General features: G+C 44.4%; 1 protein-coding gene and 1 pseudogene across 2 annotated transcripts in view; one reads left to right on the top strand and one right to left on the bottom strand.

Moving 5' to 3' along the window:
* The first annotated feature begins 2,211 nt into the window (after positions 1-2,211).
* DPYSL4 (dihydropyrimidinase like 4) overlaps positions 2,212-16,666 on the top strand; it is a 68,680-nt gene continuing 54,225 nt past the window's right edge. Inside the window, exons 1-2 of one of the 2 annotated variants that reach the window (XM_078150681.1) lie at positions 2,212-2,498; positions 6,777-6,842. In XM_078150681.1, the coding sequence (XP_078006807.1) occupies positions 2,460-2,498; positions 6,777-6,842 (105 nt within the window). In that variant the 5' untranslated portion in view covers positions 2,212-2,459. The remainder of the gene's footprint in view (positions 2,499-6,776; positions 6,843-16,666) is intronic. The other variant, XM_020973077.2, reaches the window with a different exon arrangement.
* LOC144456211 (DNA endonuclease RBBP8-like) lies at positions 7,656-15,927 on the bottom strand (annotated as a pseudogene).

Below are 16,666 nucleotides of genomic sequence, written 5' to 3'. Positions count from 1 at the left end.
ATCTTCTCTGATAATGGAGCTATCTATTAAATTCCTCTCTGAGAAAATATTCAACCATTTTCCCAAAATGAAAGTATGTATCCCAATAAGAAAGGCTGTTCTAAATAAGTTTCCATTACATAATATGACCAGACATGTGAGTATAATGGTATTTTATTGAATAACAATGTGTAAGGTCAAGGTGAAGAGCATAGTTTTCATTATCTGGAACGCAGAAAGTAAGGAGATGCCAGAGTCTGTACAACCTAAAAGCTGAATATGGTTTTCCCCAGAGCCTGGGGAGAATGGAGCTGTGTGGATACCTTAAACCTAAAGCATTATTTTGATGTTGAAATGATACTCATCATTCCACACCCCCAAGATACACTTTTCATAATGCTCAGGGTGATAATAAATAATAGAATAATGTTGTAACATTTTATGATGTTATGATGACCATGATAAGATGCTTGCAAAAGCAACATTTCAAGGAGTAACTTCAGACACCAGAACTCAGACCCAGACCCTTGTCCAGTTTCTCCACCACCCCCCACCCCGTTCCAGAAGCCCGTTTATAACTTAGGCCTTGGTCATGTGCAGTCAGCCTACTGCTGGAGGATGCCAGAAGGATCCCATTGCATTTCCCATAAGTTATCCAGTGGAGTTCGGGGCACATAGCTTCTGGGGATAAGGAAATGGCGTGGCTAGAGAAGGCTTGTCAGAGGTTCTGAATATTCAGTTTCTCCAACCCTCCTAGCCACCACACGCTTATCCTGTCCCACAGCCAAACAGAGCCGAGAAGTCTTCGAGAAAAGTGACAGGAGTGGGGACCCTCCCCCTAGTTCTCTGGGCGGGCCTCCTGGACTCCCACGCTGGGTCGGCTGAGTTCAGCACCACAGATTTCCGGACAGCTCCACCAGCTTCAGTCTACGCTAGAAGATTGCGCGGGCGGCCAGAGACCTTTCTTAACTCGGGGGCAGGAATTGAGACCGGCGTCCACTCATTTCCTGGCCCACGAAGGGAGGAAAGCTCAAGGCTCGTCTAGGGAGACCTTCTCTGACCGCCACCCTATGGCCGAGAGACAGGAACCCGAGGCCGGGAAGCCGGAGCTGCCTGCCTACTTCGCTTCCCTTGGCTCAGGCAGCAGTCCCAAAGCCAGGCACAAGCTCGGCGGTATGTTTTGCAATGTAGAAGACGCCTTCGAAAACAAAACCCTGACCTTCGCCTCGCCGAGTGTCTCCAAGAGGAGCGGCCACCCGAGTTCCAGCTCCAACCGGTACAGCGAGACCTACAGCAGTCCCCTTGAGGCCACCGGAGAAGGTGCGGGGCCCTGGGAGCCCAGGCCTCAAGCTGCCGCTGGGGTTCCTCCGAGCCAGCCCCAGGTAGGGGGCACTGCAAGTAACACCCACTCCCCTGACTTGAGGGATTCCTTGGTGGAGGGATTGGGGAAGGACTCAGTAAAGCCCTGAAGGCCGAGGGCAGGAGCTGAGACCTGGGGCAGCATGGGGGTTGGGAAGAGGGGAGAACCAAGTCGGGAAAATTTAGTAGCCCCAGCAGATAGGGAGCGAATGAACGAGAAGTGAGTGAGGACGGAGGCAGGCAGAACCTTGGGTCGGAAGGTCTTGAAGTCTGATCCGCAGAGAGACGGAGTCGTTTGGGCGTTTGCCCCAGGCTGGATCTGTGTGTATATGACTATATACAGGTAGAGACAGATAGGCAGGGATAGATCTGGACCAAAAGGAGAGCCCAGTTCCGCCTGCCTGTCCTTCCCACTTTCGTCCCCTAGTCCTGTTCCCGCAGAACCACGCCAGCCTCCCGGCCTTTGCCTGCGGGTCTCATTTAGCCGTAAGCCCAAGTCTGGACTCGGGGAAGTTGGGCCGGAGTTAGGCTGTCCGCACTTTGCACCCCTCGATCCTGGCCCAGCTTCCCCTACCCCGCCCCAACCAAGCTGGAGCCGCCTCAGGAACTGACAGCGTGACCCCACACTGACACGCCCGGGTCCGAGCCCGCTCAGAATGGGGCCATCAAGCTTGGAGGGCCCCAGGAGGAGAGGTATCCAGGAGGAGGTCTGGGGCCAGTACTGGAGCCTGGTGGAGCTCTTCAGAGCACCGTCCCGCTCCAACCAAAGCTCGCCCAGCCAGGCAGCAATAGTTGGCCTGGAAGGGGCGGAGCTAGACCCGGGGCGGGGCCAGAGCCGGGGCGGGGTCAGAGACAGGGGCGGGGCCACTAGACCTCAGAACAGTAGTCTCTCCTCCTGCACACTTCGCGCGCGCGCACGTAGACGCACACAGAGTCCCAACCCCTTGGTGTCTGAGAACCCAGAGAGGCGCCCTCCCATTCCCCACCCCCCAAAGTCCACCGCGGACCCTCGCCCTTTCCCCTCAGTCCCAGGAACCCCCTAGCGCAGCGCGGACCTAGCAAACACCCGGGCAGAACTGGGAGCTCGGCGGGGGCCTGCGGGGGTTCTGCAGGGGCTGAACATGTCGTACCAAGGCAAGAAGAGCATTCCCCGGATAATGGTGAGCTAGCGGGAGGGTGAGCATCTCCAGCCCTCCGGCTCTCCAGCCTCGATCCAGCCAGCCCCGCTCCGTCCGTTCCCAGCCCTCCTTGCATGCTGTGTTTCCTTCCATGCATCCTTCATCTATCTTTCCTCTCCACATCCCTCCATCTGTCCTTCCCTTCGGCATTCCCTCAATCCTTCCCCCCATCCGACCATTCCCTATCCCTCCTTGGTCCTTCCCTCCCTCTATCGTTCTATCACCGCAGAGAGAAGAGGCTGAAGCATTGGCAGCCTGAGGGTGGGGTGGGGGTAGGGAGACCTCCAGAGAGTCCAGGACCTGGGGCTCTGCCGCTTTCTCTACCCGTGGGAGCCTCTGTTTCCTACCCTGGCTTCGGGGCCCGCAAGCAAAGAAGGGGCGAGTACACTGCTCCCCGACTTCCTCTAGAGGTTCACAAGCCATTCCCTCTGTGGGTCCTGGCTGGAGCTGGGGTGAAAGGTGGGGACCAATCATTAGTTCATCCGAGCCCACAGGCCTTGAGGAGCTACGGATCGATTCCATTTCCTGTTAGCTTTCCTCGGCACCGGAGGGGATGAGAGCATGTGGGCCAGTGGAAATGGGACAGACCTTGAGCGTAGTGGGGACCTTGTGTTTCAGGGGAGCCTTCCCAGCCAGTGCTCTGCAAAGCTGGAGACTCGGTGGCCCACTGGGAGAAGGCGGCTCCATAGATCCCTCTGAGCTAAGGCCCTGGGAGTGCTGCTGCGTCTTGGCTGTCCCCTCCTGCTCTCTCTCTGCTCTTCTCTTTTCTCTTTCCCAAAACAAGAGATGTTTTGGGATGGGGAGGGAGAGGGAGGGAGAGGGAGACCAGCCTGGAAACCGGGAGATGAGGGCAATCGAGGGGCTGGCTCTGAGCCTGAAGATTTTTGCCTTTGTTTGCTCTCTCTGATTCCTGAATCCGGTTAATTGATGAAGCAATCTTTGTAGCGGGAGGATTGGGGTTAGGGCTGTTTATATTTACCAAAAACCATTGCCCCTTCCTGTTGGAAATAATATTTGGAGAATCATTGGGGATTCCTGGAAAGCCCTTGTCTGCTTTCTTCCATATGTTCTGTTTTTTGTTTGGAAACTGGCCATGGGTCCAATAGGAAAAGACCCTGGAAAGACAGCAGGAGGCGTTGGCAACATAAGGGGCCCAGGCTTGGGGATTTCCTAAGGAAAGACAGTTGTAAATCCTGGAATGCCTTTGTTAAGCCAGGCCTGGCCTGCCTAGAACATCCTCCCTGAGATGCTGCCTTTTGGCTGTGCCATTTCAAAGAATAGGTCTCATGTTCTTCTGGGTTTTTTATCTTCTTGAGCCAGTAGTATATGGATCCAGAACCTATTTGGAGTGGTGAGAATGTTCAAGGCCTGCTGGACCCCAGAGCTTGCTTTGGGAGTTCTAGAAGAATATGGGGGAGATGTGATTTTGGTATTCTGTAAGAAATGAGTGAGATCTCAAGAAATACTTCTATTCACAGAATATCGAGCCCAAACACCAAATAATCTACAAAGGACCTGAAGTCTAATAAAGTCACAGCACCTGGGCACTTTCTACTCCAAACTTCTTTGTTTCCTTATCTGTGAAATGAGAGTGTTGGTCAGGACAATCTTTTACATTCCTGCCAGCTTGAAATCCATGATCCTTTCTACCTTTTTTTTTATTTTTCTAGGAATGATATAAACACAGGATGTGAATAAAAATAGAAAAAAACAATTCAGAGCAAATGCCTGAGAAGACCCAAATCATCTTCTAAAATTAAAAAGAAAAAACTAAAGGCGATATCTAGAAAGTCAGAGGTTATTCTGATGATCTTCTGCCCAAGTGCCTCCAATTCACTGGTGTCCTTTATGGGCAGCCTGGCTAAGTGACAGCTTGTGATGGTGGACATTTCTATTTCCTTGACCAACTTGAAATTTTGCTTTAGTCAACGCTTTTCAAAACAAAGGCTTCTGGTTTTCTATATGTATTCCTCCTCAGACATATTTAAGATGGAGCCTTCCATCTAGTGTGATTCACCCCAGTGAGGAAGAATCAAAACTCTTGCCCTGAACCTTCCCAGCTACTTTTCTCTTTGCTTACCCAATAATCAGAGTGTATCAGGCCAATAACTTCTCATGGCTGGAGGGATGGATGCCTCAAATGGGCATCTTTTTGTAACATTGGCAGTGGGAAGGCAGACAGCTCTCACCTGTCACCAGGGAATCTGAAGTGTTTTGACAGGATGAAATAGAGGGACTGTGTGTGCTGGCTGAGAGGAAAGGGGACATGCTTGGCAGATATGTGTCCCCTAGGTCTGTGACCTCAGCTAAGCTTTAGAAAAGCCAGTTGTGTATCTTGGGAGTTGAACACTTCAAATCATAGATTCAAAATGAGAAGGGCCTTCTGGGGCCATCTTGTCCCACCTTGAGAAACAAGAACATAGTGACTTTCCCAAGATCACACAGATGGGATTTGAATCCAGATCCTTTGACTAGAGCCATGGCTCAGTTCCTTTGTAACAAAACAAAACAAACAAAAACCACTGACCTGACTGTGCTTTGAGAGCTTTACAGAGTTGCTCTTCCCCCTCTCCCAGCAAAGAGACATGCAGATCACTAATGCCAAAGGCACTTCTGAAATTTTGTCTCACCTGAGTCTACTTACCTCAGGAGGATCTGTTTGTCAGGTATGGATAAATGAATAAAAAAAGCATTTAAGTATCTACTATGTGCCCAGTACTAAGAACTAGTTGCTGGAGGTACAAATGCAAAAGCGAGACTGTTCTGGCCCTGAAGAAGATTCTATTTTACCATAAGAATTTTTACCCTGGGGTCCATGGACAGACTTCCACTGGGGATCCATGGAATTGGATGGGGGAAAATACATCTTTATTTTCACTAACTTTTAGTTTCCTTTGTAATCTGATGTGATTTATTTTACGTATTTAAAAACATAATTCTGAGAAGTCTGGATCTTACAGTCTTCCCTAGACCAACTGTCCAAGGGGTCCGCGACATCAACAAAGTTCTACTAGAAGGGGCCAGCAATCTGCAGGGGAAGAGTGTCCATGACTGAAGCTACAACTTGTCCCTGCCTCTTTATATGTCCCTTTTCCCTCTGTCACTAAATCTGATCCATTAAGGATCAGAAATTCTAAGCAAAACCATTGCAGCCATGAAAAGAAAACAAAAGAAAGAAGGTTAACCTGTAGGACCCTTGTGAATCTGGGCCATTTCATTCATTCATTCATCCATTCAACTGGTGATTGAATGCCTATTACATGCAAGGCTCTGTCTGAGGCCTTCTAGAGACAAAGCTTCTCACCCCTCTCTCCCCTTTCCCACTCTGCAACCCTGAGTGGGTCATTGGGCCTCTCTTGATTTCTTCATATGTTAAAAAGAAAAAAAGGATAATAACTACCTTGCCTATCAAACAATGAACAAGTATTCATATATTGGTGTCTCCTAATATTTTTAATTTTAAAAATTCATTTTGCAATCATTCATTATCTTTCCTTCCCGCTACCCCTTCTTAGAACAAATTTAGAAAACCCTCCCATTAACTGTGCCTAGGCCAGCCAAAGAAATGCCCTCATTGTCATGCCCCAGTGTGCAGGTCTCATTCTGGATCAGAGGGCCATCCCCTTCCTGGCAGGAGGTGTCCATCTTCAGCCTCTGTGCTGCTGCTTTATCACTACATTTATCAGAGTTTGAGAGTCCTTCAGAGTTTCAAAAAGCCTTTTGAAGGCACCTGCTCTAGGTCAGGTAGGTGTGGAGTGTACAAAGACAGAAGTGAAAAATCATTTCTTCAATGGAGGAATGTACAACTTATCCCAGAGAGACACTGTCTACTAGATCTCCTCTGAGGGTCAGTGTAGGGAAGTGCTCCCACCCAAAGGGCTCCAACTCTTGTCTCCAGCAGACCTGGAATCCATTCTAAGCTTAAAGAGAGGGGATCAAAGACTTTGTTTTCACACCCTCTCTAGATTCTTGCCCCTACCATTGAGTTTGGGGGAAATCTCCTAAATCAAGTGAGGGTATTATGGCTCATGCCTGGATCCCCCTAAAGGTGGGGCTCCTTTCCAGAAAAGATCCTTCTCTACAAAGTAGACAGATGCTCTAGGATCTCTATTTTCATTCATCTTAAAAAATGTTTAAGACCCAAAGGTATGTATTGCCAAATACTTAATACAGGAAACCCTACCCCACCATTACAGGGGTACTTTCCCAAATGTGGCAGGGCTGTACTCAACAGGTCTTTCTTGCCTCTCATCTGAACAGGTCAAGCAGCCCCTAAGTCCAGAACTTCTGGCTGACCAGTCTTCAGTTGAGGATTCTTCAGAGAAGGTAGTGCCCTTCTCTGTGAAGGTGTGATTGAAACCACCTTCTGGTGGGCAATGAGTTCTTCACCTCTTGAGCTCCCAAGGTTACCTATAGGACTGTAAGTGGCCATGCCTCAGGATTGCTGTTCAATGACCTAGGCTCAGGGAAAGCAACATAGGAAGAAGCAGCTATTCATCTGAGGTTCAATCTGAGGTGAATCTAGGCAATCCTATCCCTGCTGTCATTTGTGTGTGGTTGCCATTACTGCTGCATTTGGGGATGAAGGTATGGAGAGTAAACCTCCCCCACCCCTACTGGAAGTCCAAAGGAGAGCTTGCATTGGCTGTATCCCAACAAAGATGTCCACTTGATAGAAACCAGGAGTCATCTCTCCTCATTATATATGACCCCCAGGGAGTGACTCCTGGTTCAAGTACCAGTCCTCTTTGGCACAATCCCCAGTCACAGGACATATAAGGATCACTCAGAAGCCACAAACTGCTCATGAGTTTTAGCATAGGATGGCAAATTGTGTCTTTCCCCGTGGAGGCGAAATGAACCTGCTCAGATCCAAGGAAAATGTCTCAGTCCAGCAGATCAGGGAGTTCTTCTGATCACCACTGTTATTACAGTGATATGTAAAATGGGAGGACACTAGCAGCTTAAGGGATCTGGAAATGCTTCATGTAAAATGTGATGCTTGAGTAGAGCCATGAAGGGAAATAGAGCCTCTAAGAAGCAGCGGTAAGGAGGGAATGCCTTCCAGAAATGGGGTACAGGCAGTGCAAAGGAGTGGAGATGAGTGCTGGAGACAGTGCATGAAGAGCAATAAGAAGGTTAATTGGGCCACTGTGCATGAAGAGGGAAAATGTGTGGTCAGGCTGAAAAGACAGATTGGGACTTGGTTACATTTCATGCTGAGGGGATGAGAATTGATTCTAGAGATGACAGAGGGCCACTGGAGTTTATTGATGGTGAGGCATGCATGATCAGATATGCAATTTAGGAAAATTATTCTGGAAGTTTGTGGAGGATGGATTGGAATCGGACAGGGAGAATAGATAGGCTCCAGTCCAGTTGAGATGAGATGAAGGCCTTAACCAAAGTGATGGCTTTCTGAAGGGAAAGGAGTAGACAGACATGACAGTTATTGTAGAATCAGTCAGTAACAATCTAGTAAGCACCTACTACATGCCAGGCACTGGGCCAAGCACTGGAGATACAGAGAAACATAAGTAGCAATGATGAAATTGGACAACTGATTGGCTACATGGGGAGAGGAAGAGTCACCAGGATGGTGAACCTTCCCTCCTGGAAAAATGGTGGGATCTAGCAGAAGGAGCGAAGTTGGCTTCTATTGAGCCAATCTGTTCTTTTTAATATTCTTGTTTTTTGCTTCTTTTCTAGCAGATTGTCCTTCACTTCGGCATGCTTATCTGATTGTCTTCTGCCACAGTTTCAGGGCTGGCAGGGGAGAAGTAATGAGGAAGCACATAAGAAATTAGCTGTCTATGCTGTTAATTCATCATGTTCCTTAGTAGGCTTCTTGGTGACTTGAGTAATGAAGACAGTTGTAATTTCTCTACATCTTCTATCTCATTTCTATTTTGTGAAGTTTTTGAGGATTTGTGGGACCTAGAGAAAATGTGGAGTCCTGTTTTTTTGGGACCAAGAAGTCTTAGAAATTGGGAAGTATGAAGAGAAGGGGGATGGTCTGGATAGGATAGATAACAAGTTTTGGTTTTACAGGTTGAGTTTGAGATGTTTAATGGACATTTGGTTTGAAAGGTCCAAATTAACAGTTTGAAATTCTTGAGTAGAAGTCCGGGGAAAGAGTAGGGCTGGGTATATAGATCTTGGAGTCATCTGCATAGAGATGAGGTACACACATGGAGGTGTATGTGAATGAAGAAGCTGATTCTCTATCTTTAGAAAAAGCTTCTAGATGGCACAGGGAGGCACTTAGGGAGCACCATGGTGCATAGAGTGTTGGGCCTGGAGTCAGCAAGACCTAAGCTCTGATTTGGCCTCAGATATTTGCTGGCTATTTGACCCTGGGCAAGTCACTTAACAGCTTTCTGCCTCAGTTTCCTCATCTGTAAAATGGGAATAATAACAATAGCACCTCTCCTTTCCTCCATAGGTAATTTTGAGGATAAAACTTATATATCTGCAGAGTACATTGAAAACCTTAAAGTGTTATAGAAATGCTATGATAATATTGATAACGATGATAATAGTTATTATTACTGTTATGTGCAAAGGTTTGGACTCACCTTGACTACTTGGGATTAAACAGTTGGTATCAGGCACCCTTTTCTCAAATTCTTCAGCTCATTAACCCCCCACCCTATCTTCTGGAAAACACAGTTCCTTATAGCTTAGGTTATGACTCGTGTCTTGGGTTTCCCCCATAGCAAAGGGTCTCCAAAAGCAGTTGATGTTCAACATGGATCAGGTGATGGACAAGCAATTATTCCTACACACCAAAGAAGAAAGCTCAGTACAAAAGACTCACAGTGCACGCTAACAGGGTGACTTAAAAAGTAACAACTTACAACTATAGTTACATCATTATTGTCATCATACTAACTGCCATTTACATAACACTTACTGTGTGCCTGCCAGACACTTTGCTCCCAACAGTATGTTAGGAGGCTGACACTTAAACCTCATTAGAACATAAACTGTTGGCAGGGCTGCTAATTACACATTTTACATTGTGCTTCAGTTCTTTGCAATGATCCCATGAATGTGTTTCTGGTCAAATGGCAGGGCTTGGGTTGATCTTCTTGTTGGTGGTCTTCCTCTCTAACAACAGTGGAATAGTTGCTCAGATCTCCTATTCTGCCATTATTGGGCTCCAATGCTACAGAACCCAGGAGCTCCAGACCTCTCCAAAAGTTGACTCCAAGCCTGGACATGAATTTTGGGAGAGATATACATCAACCTAGGATCAAGAAAGAACCAACCCTAAAGTATAGAAGGCAGCCAGGGCCAAGGTGGCAACTCACCTAGTTGAGTACCCTGCCCTAGCTTCCACATGGGCATGGTTACCACAATGTTACAACAGAGAAAGGCTAGTCCTTCCTCCTTCCCTTCTTGGAAGTCTTAGAATTACATAATGCCACCTAGTGAGTTGAATAAGAAGAAGCAGAGCCAGTTTCTGGCTCTTCTGTAAATTGATGCAGCACCCTGACCCACTGTCACTGTTACAGGCCGGGGGAGGACCACCGAATCACTCAGAGTTTGCCACGTTATGCTAAAGTGACAAATCTTTTCAGCATTTGGTCACTAGATAGTTGAAAGCTGGCTCTGGAGTCCCGCTGTGATTGAGCAGACATGTAAAGGGGTAGTCCTTGTTACACTAAGCATAGCCCCATCCAAGTCCAATATGAATATCCAGTAGCTCTAAAAGATAGCACACAAATAAATCACAGAATACAAATATCATTCTAATACCATAGCATTGAAAAAATGTTGTAACATAGCCCAAGAATCAATATTCCCAAAGTAAAAAAATCGATGAGTGCCCTTACCTTGGGTTTCCAGCTGAAGTCCACAGTATTCTCATTAGTGATGGACCACACTCTAGTAAGCCAATAGGCCACTTCAATATTGTTCACACCATCCTGGGGACATAGAAAGAGAAAGAAAGAAAAAACAAAGCATGAGCAGCTGAAGCCCATGCATAGCTCCTCCATGTTCTGCCAGTTAGAGCCAGGTATCCCAAACTTGTGCCACTGCTCCAATGAATCAGCACCCAGCTCCTCAGATGGGCTCCCACTCCCTTAGGAGTTACAGGCCTATCTTTCTCCAGCTGTTACTCTAAGCTCCTTCCCAACCATCAGCAGCACAACTTTTAAATGTTTTGCAAATCCTAATGCAAAGTGCTGACAACACAGAAACTTGTAACAGTGAAAACCTATGAACAATTTAAATATAAAACGTGTAAAGAAAACTCAACCATTAACAAAATTAGTTTAGCTGATACATGGCCAAATTATGCACCTAAATACAACTTTCCCAATTTCAGAATTTCATGGTGGTTGCTTTCAAAAACTTCCAAATAATTTAGCTGTATTACACATGTAAAAGAGTTGCACCATGATCTGTCAACTAACATTGATCACATACACTGTGGGTAAATGCGTGTCCCCAGTAATGCCCCCAGGTGGATTCCTTATCAAATCAATTCTATCAAATCCAGTTTCCATCCAACTATAACCTTGAAATCCGTCAGTTACAAACTTGATTGTTTCAGTGGATTTCTGATCTCCCTGATGTGGCATGCCCTCCAATGGTACAGATCATAGCTCATCCAACCCTTCTCATAGTATGGGACCTTGGTCTCCATCTTCCTATAAATCTTTAATGTGTTCTCATTCAATGTGCTGTCAACCTTTCTCTAGGCTCTTCAATAAAAAAATGCTTGCATAGTAATAAAGAACAGTCTCTCCATTGGTTAGGCCAGGTCCTTGTTACATGACAAATCCTTGTTTTCTTATTTTATATCTCTGATAGCATCTGTGATGCTATTTTCTGTGAAAAAATCCTTTTAAAATAAATTTCACCGATGTGTTTTGTTTTTATATTACTTTCATTTCCCAATTATTACTACCTATCCTCTCCTAGAGGGCCTACCCAAACAACAAAGAGTTTAGAAAAACTAATCAACTTGTCAAAACAAAGTCTGCAATTATGTATGTGGCCCCCCATCCAACCACACAGAAGTAGAGGGAGGTATCTTCTCATATTTCCTTTGGGAGCAAGAATAGGCATTATCATTTCAAAGAATTATGTTTTGATGATTTTTTGCTGTTCTTTCTAATTTATATTGTGGTGCTAGCTGCTGTTCAGTTGTTTCAGTGATGTTCGACTCTTCATGACCCCATTTGGGATTTTCTTGGCACAGATGCTGGAGTGGTTGGCCATTTCCTTCTCCAGTTCATTTTACAGATGAGGAAACTTAGTTAAACATGGTCAAGTGACTTGCCCGGGGTCACACAGCTAATATGTGTCTAAAGCTGGATTTGAACTCAGGTCTTCCTGAATCCAGGCCCGGCGCTCTTATCCATTTCTCCACTTAGCTTCCCTGTACTGGGGTAGTGATTTATATCTTATTTTCCTGGTTATGCCTACTTTCTTTTTCATCATTTATGTAAGTCTTCTCATGATTCTCTTCATTCTTCATACCCACCTTGTCTAAAAGCAAAATCAGATTCCATTACATTCATGGACCATGATTTTCCACAAGAGATGGACATCTACTTTGTTCCCAGTTCTCTGCTATGACCAAAAATGTGTTGCTGTGAATAGTTTTGTTTGTATGTGGAACCTTTCTTTTTGTTATTAACTTTCTTGAGACATATACAAATATATATATATATATATATATATATGTATGTATGTATATGTATGTATGTATGTATGTATGTATATAGCAATAGAATCTCAGGGTCAGAGTAAGGATGTTTTAGTCTTTTTATCACAATTTTAAAATTACATTTAGATATTACAAAAAACAAAGGATAAAATCCACCCTTTTAAGTTACACAGTGCAAAATGGAAGCACCTCATTGTTTAAAGGTGCAAAATCAAGAAAAAATGCATCAGCTCAATAAATGTACTCAACATTATTTTAAATAACATTTCTTGATGTATTTAAATGATATATAAATCAGGTTATAGTAGATTTGAGAGGGGAAGAAATCAGTTTTTATTCCAATTTTAATTATAAATAAATGAGGAATTTTGTTCTGGCACCTTTTGCAAGTTCCTTATTACCTGTGTCTTCTGTTCTTTGCCTTTTGGAGAAAACATTGCATTGCATGGACAAGGATTGAGATCTTCCTTAATGCCACCCTCTGTCCACACAAGGAGGAAGTTGAAGAAAACCCAACTTCCTAAAAATTTTCAGGTGTGTTAGGAGGAATGTAGCAGAAATGCTGTCTTGAACAGGAGGCTAGTTGCTTTTCTCTTTCTTCTTTTGGAATATCTGCATAATAAATTTTACATTCTTTACACGTATGTCCAAGCAATTTTCTCCTTTCTTCTTTTTTCTGTACCACCTCAATATGAGGGAAATTTTGTAATGTGGTCTTTCATCATCTTTAAAATAAGGCTCCACTGGGGGCAGCTAGGTGGCAGAGTGGATAGAGCACAGTCCTGGAGTCAGGAGGACCTGAGTTCAAATCCGACCTCAGAGACACATAACACTTACTAGCTGTGTGACCTTGGGCAAGTCGCTTAACTCCATTGCCTACCTTAAAAAAAGGCTCCACTAGTGCTTTTTGTTTGACATTATGAAGTATATGTGGGTGTATTTATACATATATATATATATATATACATATATATATATATATATATATATATGTGTGTGTGTATATATATGCATATAGCGTCACACACACACACACACACACACACACACACATATCTTCATGATTGTTTAGTTTCTTTGCCAAAACTGAGAATTCTTCTTCATCTTCTACAGAGATTTTCTTCTGGCTTACACAATGGAGAACTTTCTGTCAAATTGGATTCGTGTTCTTCATGTGTTGTCTCCTCAGACAATCATGCTAAGCTAGCATTCCCTTTTCTTGTGCACTTTGCACTTTCCTCTCCCTTCTGCACCTTCTTCTTGATTTTTAAAGGCCCAGTTTCACTGATCACCACACAGTCCACGGTCTTGCTCTTGCCTCCTAATCTGGATTGACTGCCATCCTTTGTGTCTATTGCAGTGATATCCACTTTATATTGAGGAAGCTGTGCTACTGCATCTGTACTCTACTGGACATTTTCTCAGACATTTATCTTGATTATCTTGCAAAGCTTGTACTTTACAAGGATTTAACTGAAGAACTGAGGCAAGTTCACAATCTCCACATCCCATCCTGCCTTTCTTTTTTGTTGGCTCATCACTGCCAGTTACCTTCAGGCCATCAAAAAGACAGTCTGACTCCAGACTTTTGTGTGGAAGTAGAAGAATTTTGAAGGCAAGATTTGATTTTCTTCTTTTATTTGTAGCTGTTTTTTTGGGGGGAATGATTTTTTTATGGGATAGAAAGATGTATCCCTGGAAACAGGAGTCCTCTTGGGGCTCTCTGCTTATTATGTAGCTTCCATTTCAGTTTGTGTGACTAGAGGAAGAGTCCCTTGGGGTGGGTTTCAAAGCATCATGAAGAGCCATTTGCCCAAATCGGTTTTTACAAACCTCATTTCCTTGACTTTTTCCTTGATGCTGGATAGCTAAAAATGGATTAGATAGATCCAGGGGCTTATCCACTACAGAGTCTCCATTGATGGAGGGATGAATGCCCCCTCAGAAGGGAAAAACATTTTGTTTATTATAAGAGGTTTGGAGCCAACGTTCATTTTCTTCTTTGGTCTTCTTTTTGGCTCCTTTGCTTTCCAGTAGTTTTAATGGCACAAAAAAAGATCGTATTTTTTCAGTAGCTTCATCTTTTGGATAATCAGTCTCAACCTGTGTACTTATTGATTCATTTACATTCTTTCTCCCAAGCATTTGCTTAATGGAAGAAGAATGATAAATAACAATACTTGCTTGAGAACCAAGATTAAGTCATATAATTAAGTCATGTAACAAGGCTGATGTTATCAGATTTTCATCTAAGTTTCTGTGCTGTAGAATGAGAAGTATTGCTGAGGGAATTTGTTTTGAAAGGGGACTTTCTCCCAGCCTCTAAAAGAGAAGGGGACAAGCTTGTATTCAAGCCTAAGCCATTTTTCACCTTAGAAGCAGACCCCAAAGCATGAGAAGATGTCCAAGCAGCCCGGTCAACTGCTGGTGGAGTCCTTGGAGAGGAATCTGAAAATCTCAAACCATCTTCATTGTTTTTTTGTGGATTCCTGAAAGAGTTGTTTCTTTGGCTCTGCTCCATGTTGATGGTGTAGTGCTTCAAAGAGAGGATTCAAAGCACTTGGAGAGTCAGATTCTTTTGCAATATCAAGTCCAAGTGTTTCAGCAACAACTGCATCTAAGTTAAAAGATGCTCTTGCAACAAGATGACTATTGGTATCTTGGATATTGGTCATAGGTGATAATGTTTGATCACAAATGTCTGCTACAAGAATATCACTTTCATAGCGGTTTGGCTGCAGTTGAGTGGAAGGCTTCAGATTTTTTTTTTTTTTGCTAATTCATTTGTACACAGAGGGTGCTCCAAATCAGCATGTGTTTGCTCTATATATCAGACGTGGAGGTTCTCCTTTCTTCCTGGTTGTTAAGTCCAGGAAATGAGAAAGTTAATATAGGTGAGTGAGGTCCAACCTCCCCCTCAGGCTCTGCTGCTTTAGGCCATTTCTTCTCAATTTTCTGATGTAGTTTGCAACAAAGTTTGTTGTTTTCTTCTTGTAATGAATTCTTATTGGTCATGAGTTCAGTGATAAGTCTAAGATTCCGTTGCCAGATATTTTTCAGACTCCTGGTCTTGTTTGTTTGTTTTGTGTTTGTTTCCTCCTGTGTTCTTCAGTCACTGCAGGCTGGTCACATCACCCTGCTCTTAACTGACCTTGCAGGGCTTGCATGGTGTCGTGGAGGCCTTTCTGGTGCTCTCTCAGTTGTTGACTTTTGGTTAACAAACAAACAGTCTTTTCCAGTCTTTGTGCACGTAAAATCCATTCCTTTCGTGCTTGGTCACTTCGCTGTGGAAGGCTTGTACTTCTTCATCAGGACTCTGCTTCAGTTTTGCCCAGAGATCTTCAAAATCACTGACCGTTTCTGCAGACGGGGGACTGTCACAACTATTGGCAGGACAATCGTCTGGCTTTCTCTAGTCTCAATCTTCTGCTCACCTGATGTTCTCTCCTCACCTTGCTGTCACGTGACATAGGTATGAAGTTGTCTCTGTGAAGACAGTCGGGACACCCCAGCGCGCACTCTGCTAGGGGAGAGTAGGGGGCGTAGCCTCTCACTGCTCGACTGGAAGTGAGGGCAACTCCAGGCAAGAGGGACCGAAAGACCCAGGGAAATGAGGGGCAACCCGACTCCACGCAAAGCTTTCTGGTAGCCTGTAGGACCAAGGAGCAGCCCACCAAAGACGAGTCCCTCTTGGCGCTGGAGTGAGGCATTTGCTTCCTCCATCCCCGCACCTCCCCCGGCATCCCAGCCCCGCCAGCGGAACTTCGACCCTGGGGCAGCCTGCGCTTTGTGGGGAAGTGGAGGGGGGGAGGGGTAGTTAGTCTTTTTAAAAATAATTTTAAAAATTCAAATTGCTTTCCAGAATGGTAGGACTAGTTCTCAGCTCTACCAACTGATGGGCTGGTTTTATAGGAAAGTGGGAAAGGTCTGCTTCAATGTGCACTCAGAGTTCATCCGTTGTCTGTAGGTGAATAGGATTTTTCATCACCACCACCACCACCACCACCATCATCATCATCATCATCTAGCCAGCCACAGATTATTTTGATGATTACTGTTTTATAATACTATTTGGAATCTAGACTTGCTAGGCTGTCTTCCTTCACACTTTTAAAAAATTGATTCTCTTGATATTCTTGACTTTTTGTTTTTCCAGATGAGTTTTGTTATTACTTTTCTAATTCTATAAATAATTCTTTGGTAGTTTGGTATGGCTGAATAAGTAAATTAAATTAAGTAGTGTTGTTCTTTTTGTTATGTTGGCATGGCCTACCCATGAGAAAGTAAGATTATTCCAACTGTTTTGATCTGTCTTTACTTGTGTGAAAACTGTTTCATAACTGTTATTAACATAATTCCTGGGTTTGTCTTGGCTGGTAGACTCCCAAGTAATTTATATTGTCTTCAATTTAATGGAATTTCTCTTTCTATCTCTTGCTGCTGGGTTTTATTGGTAGTAAAT

The sequence above is a fragment of the Phascolarctos cinereus genome, unplaced genomic scaffold (assembly GCF_003287225.1).
Source record: "Phascolarctos cinereus isolate Bilbo 61053 unplaced genomic scaffold, phaCin_HiC Scaffold_3;HRSCAF=262, whole genome shotgun sequence".
Taxonomy (NCBI): domain Eukaryota; kingdom Metazoa; phylum Chordata; class Mammalia; order Diprotodontia; family Phascolarctidae; genus Phascolarctos; species Phascolarctos cinereus.
Note: the sequence above shows the minus strand (reverse complement) of the source record. Positions and strands in the feature narration are given on the sequence as shown.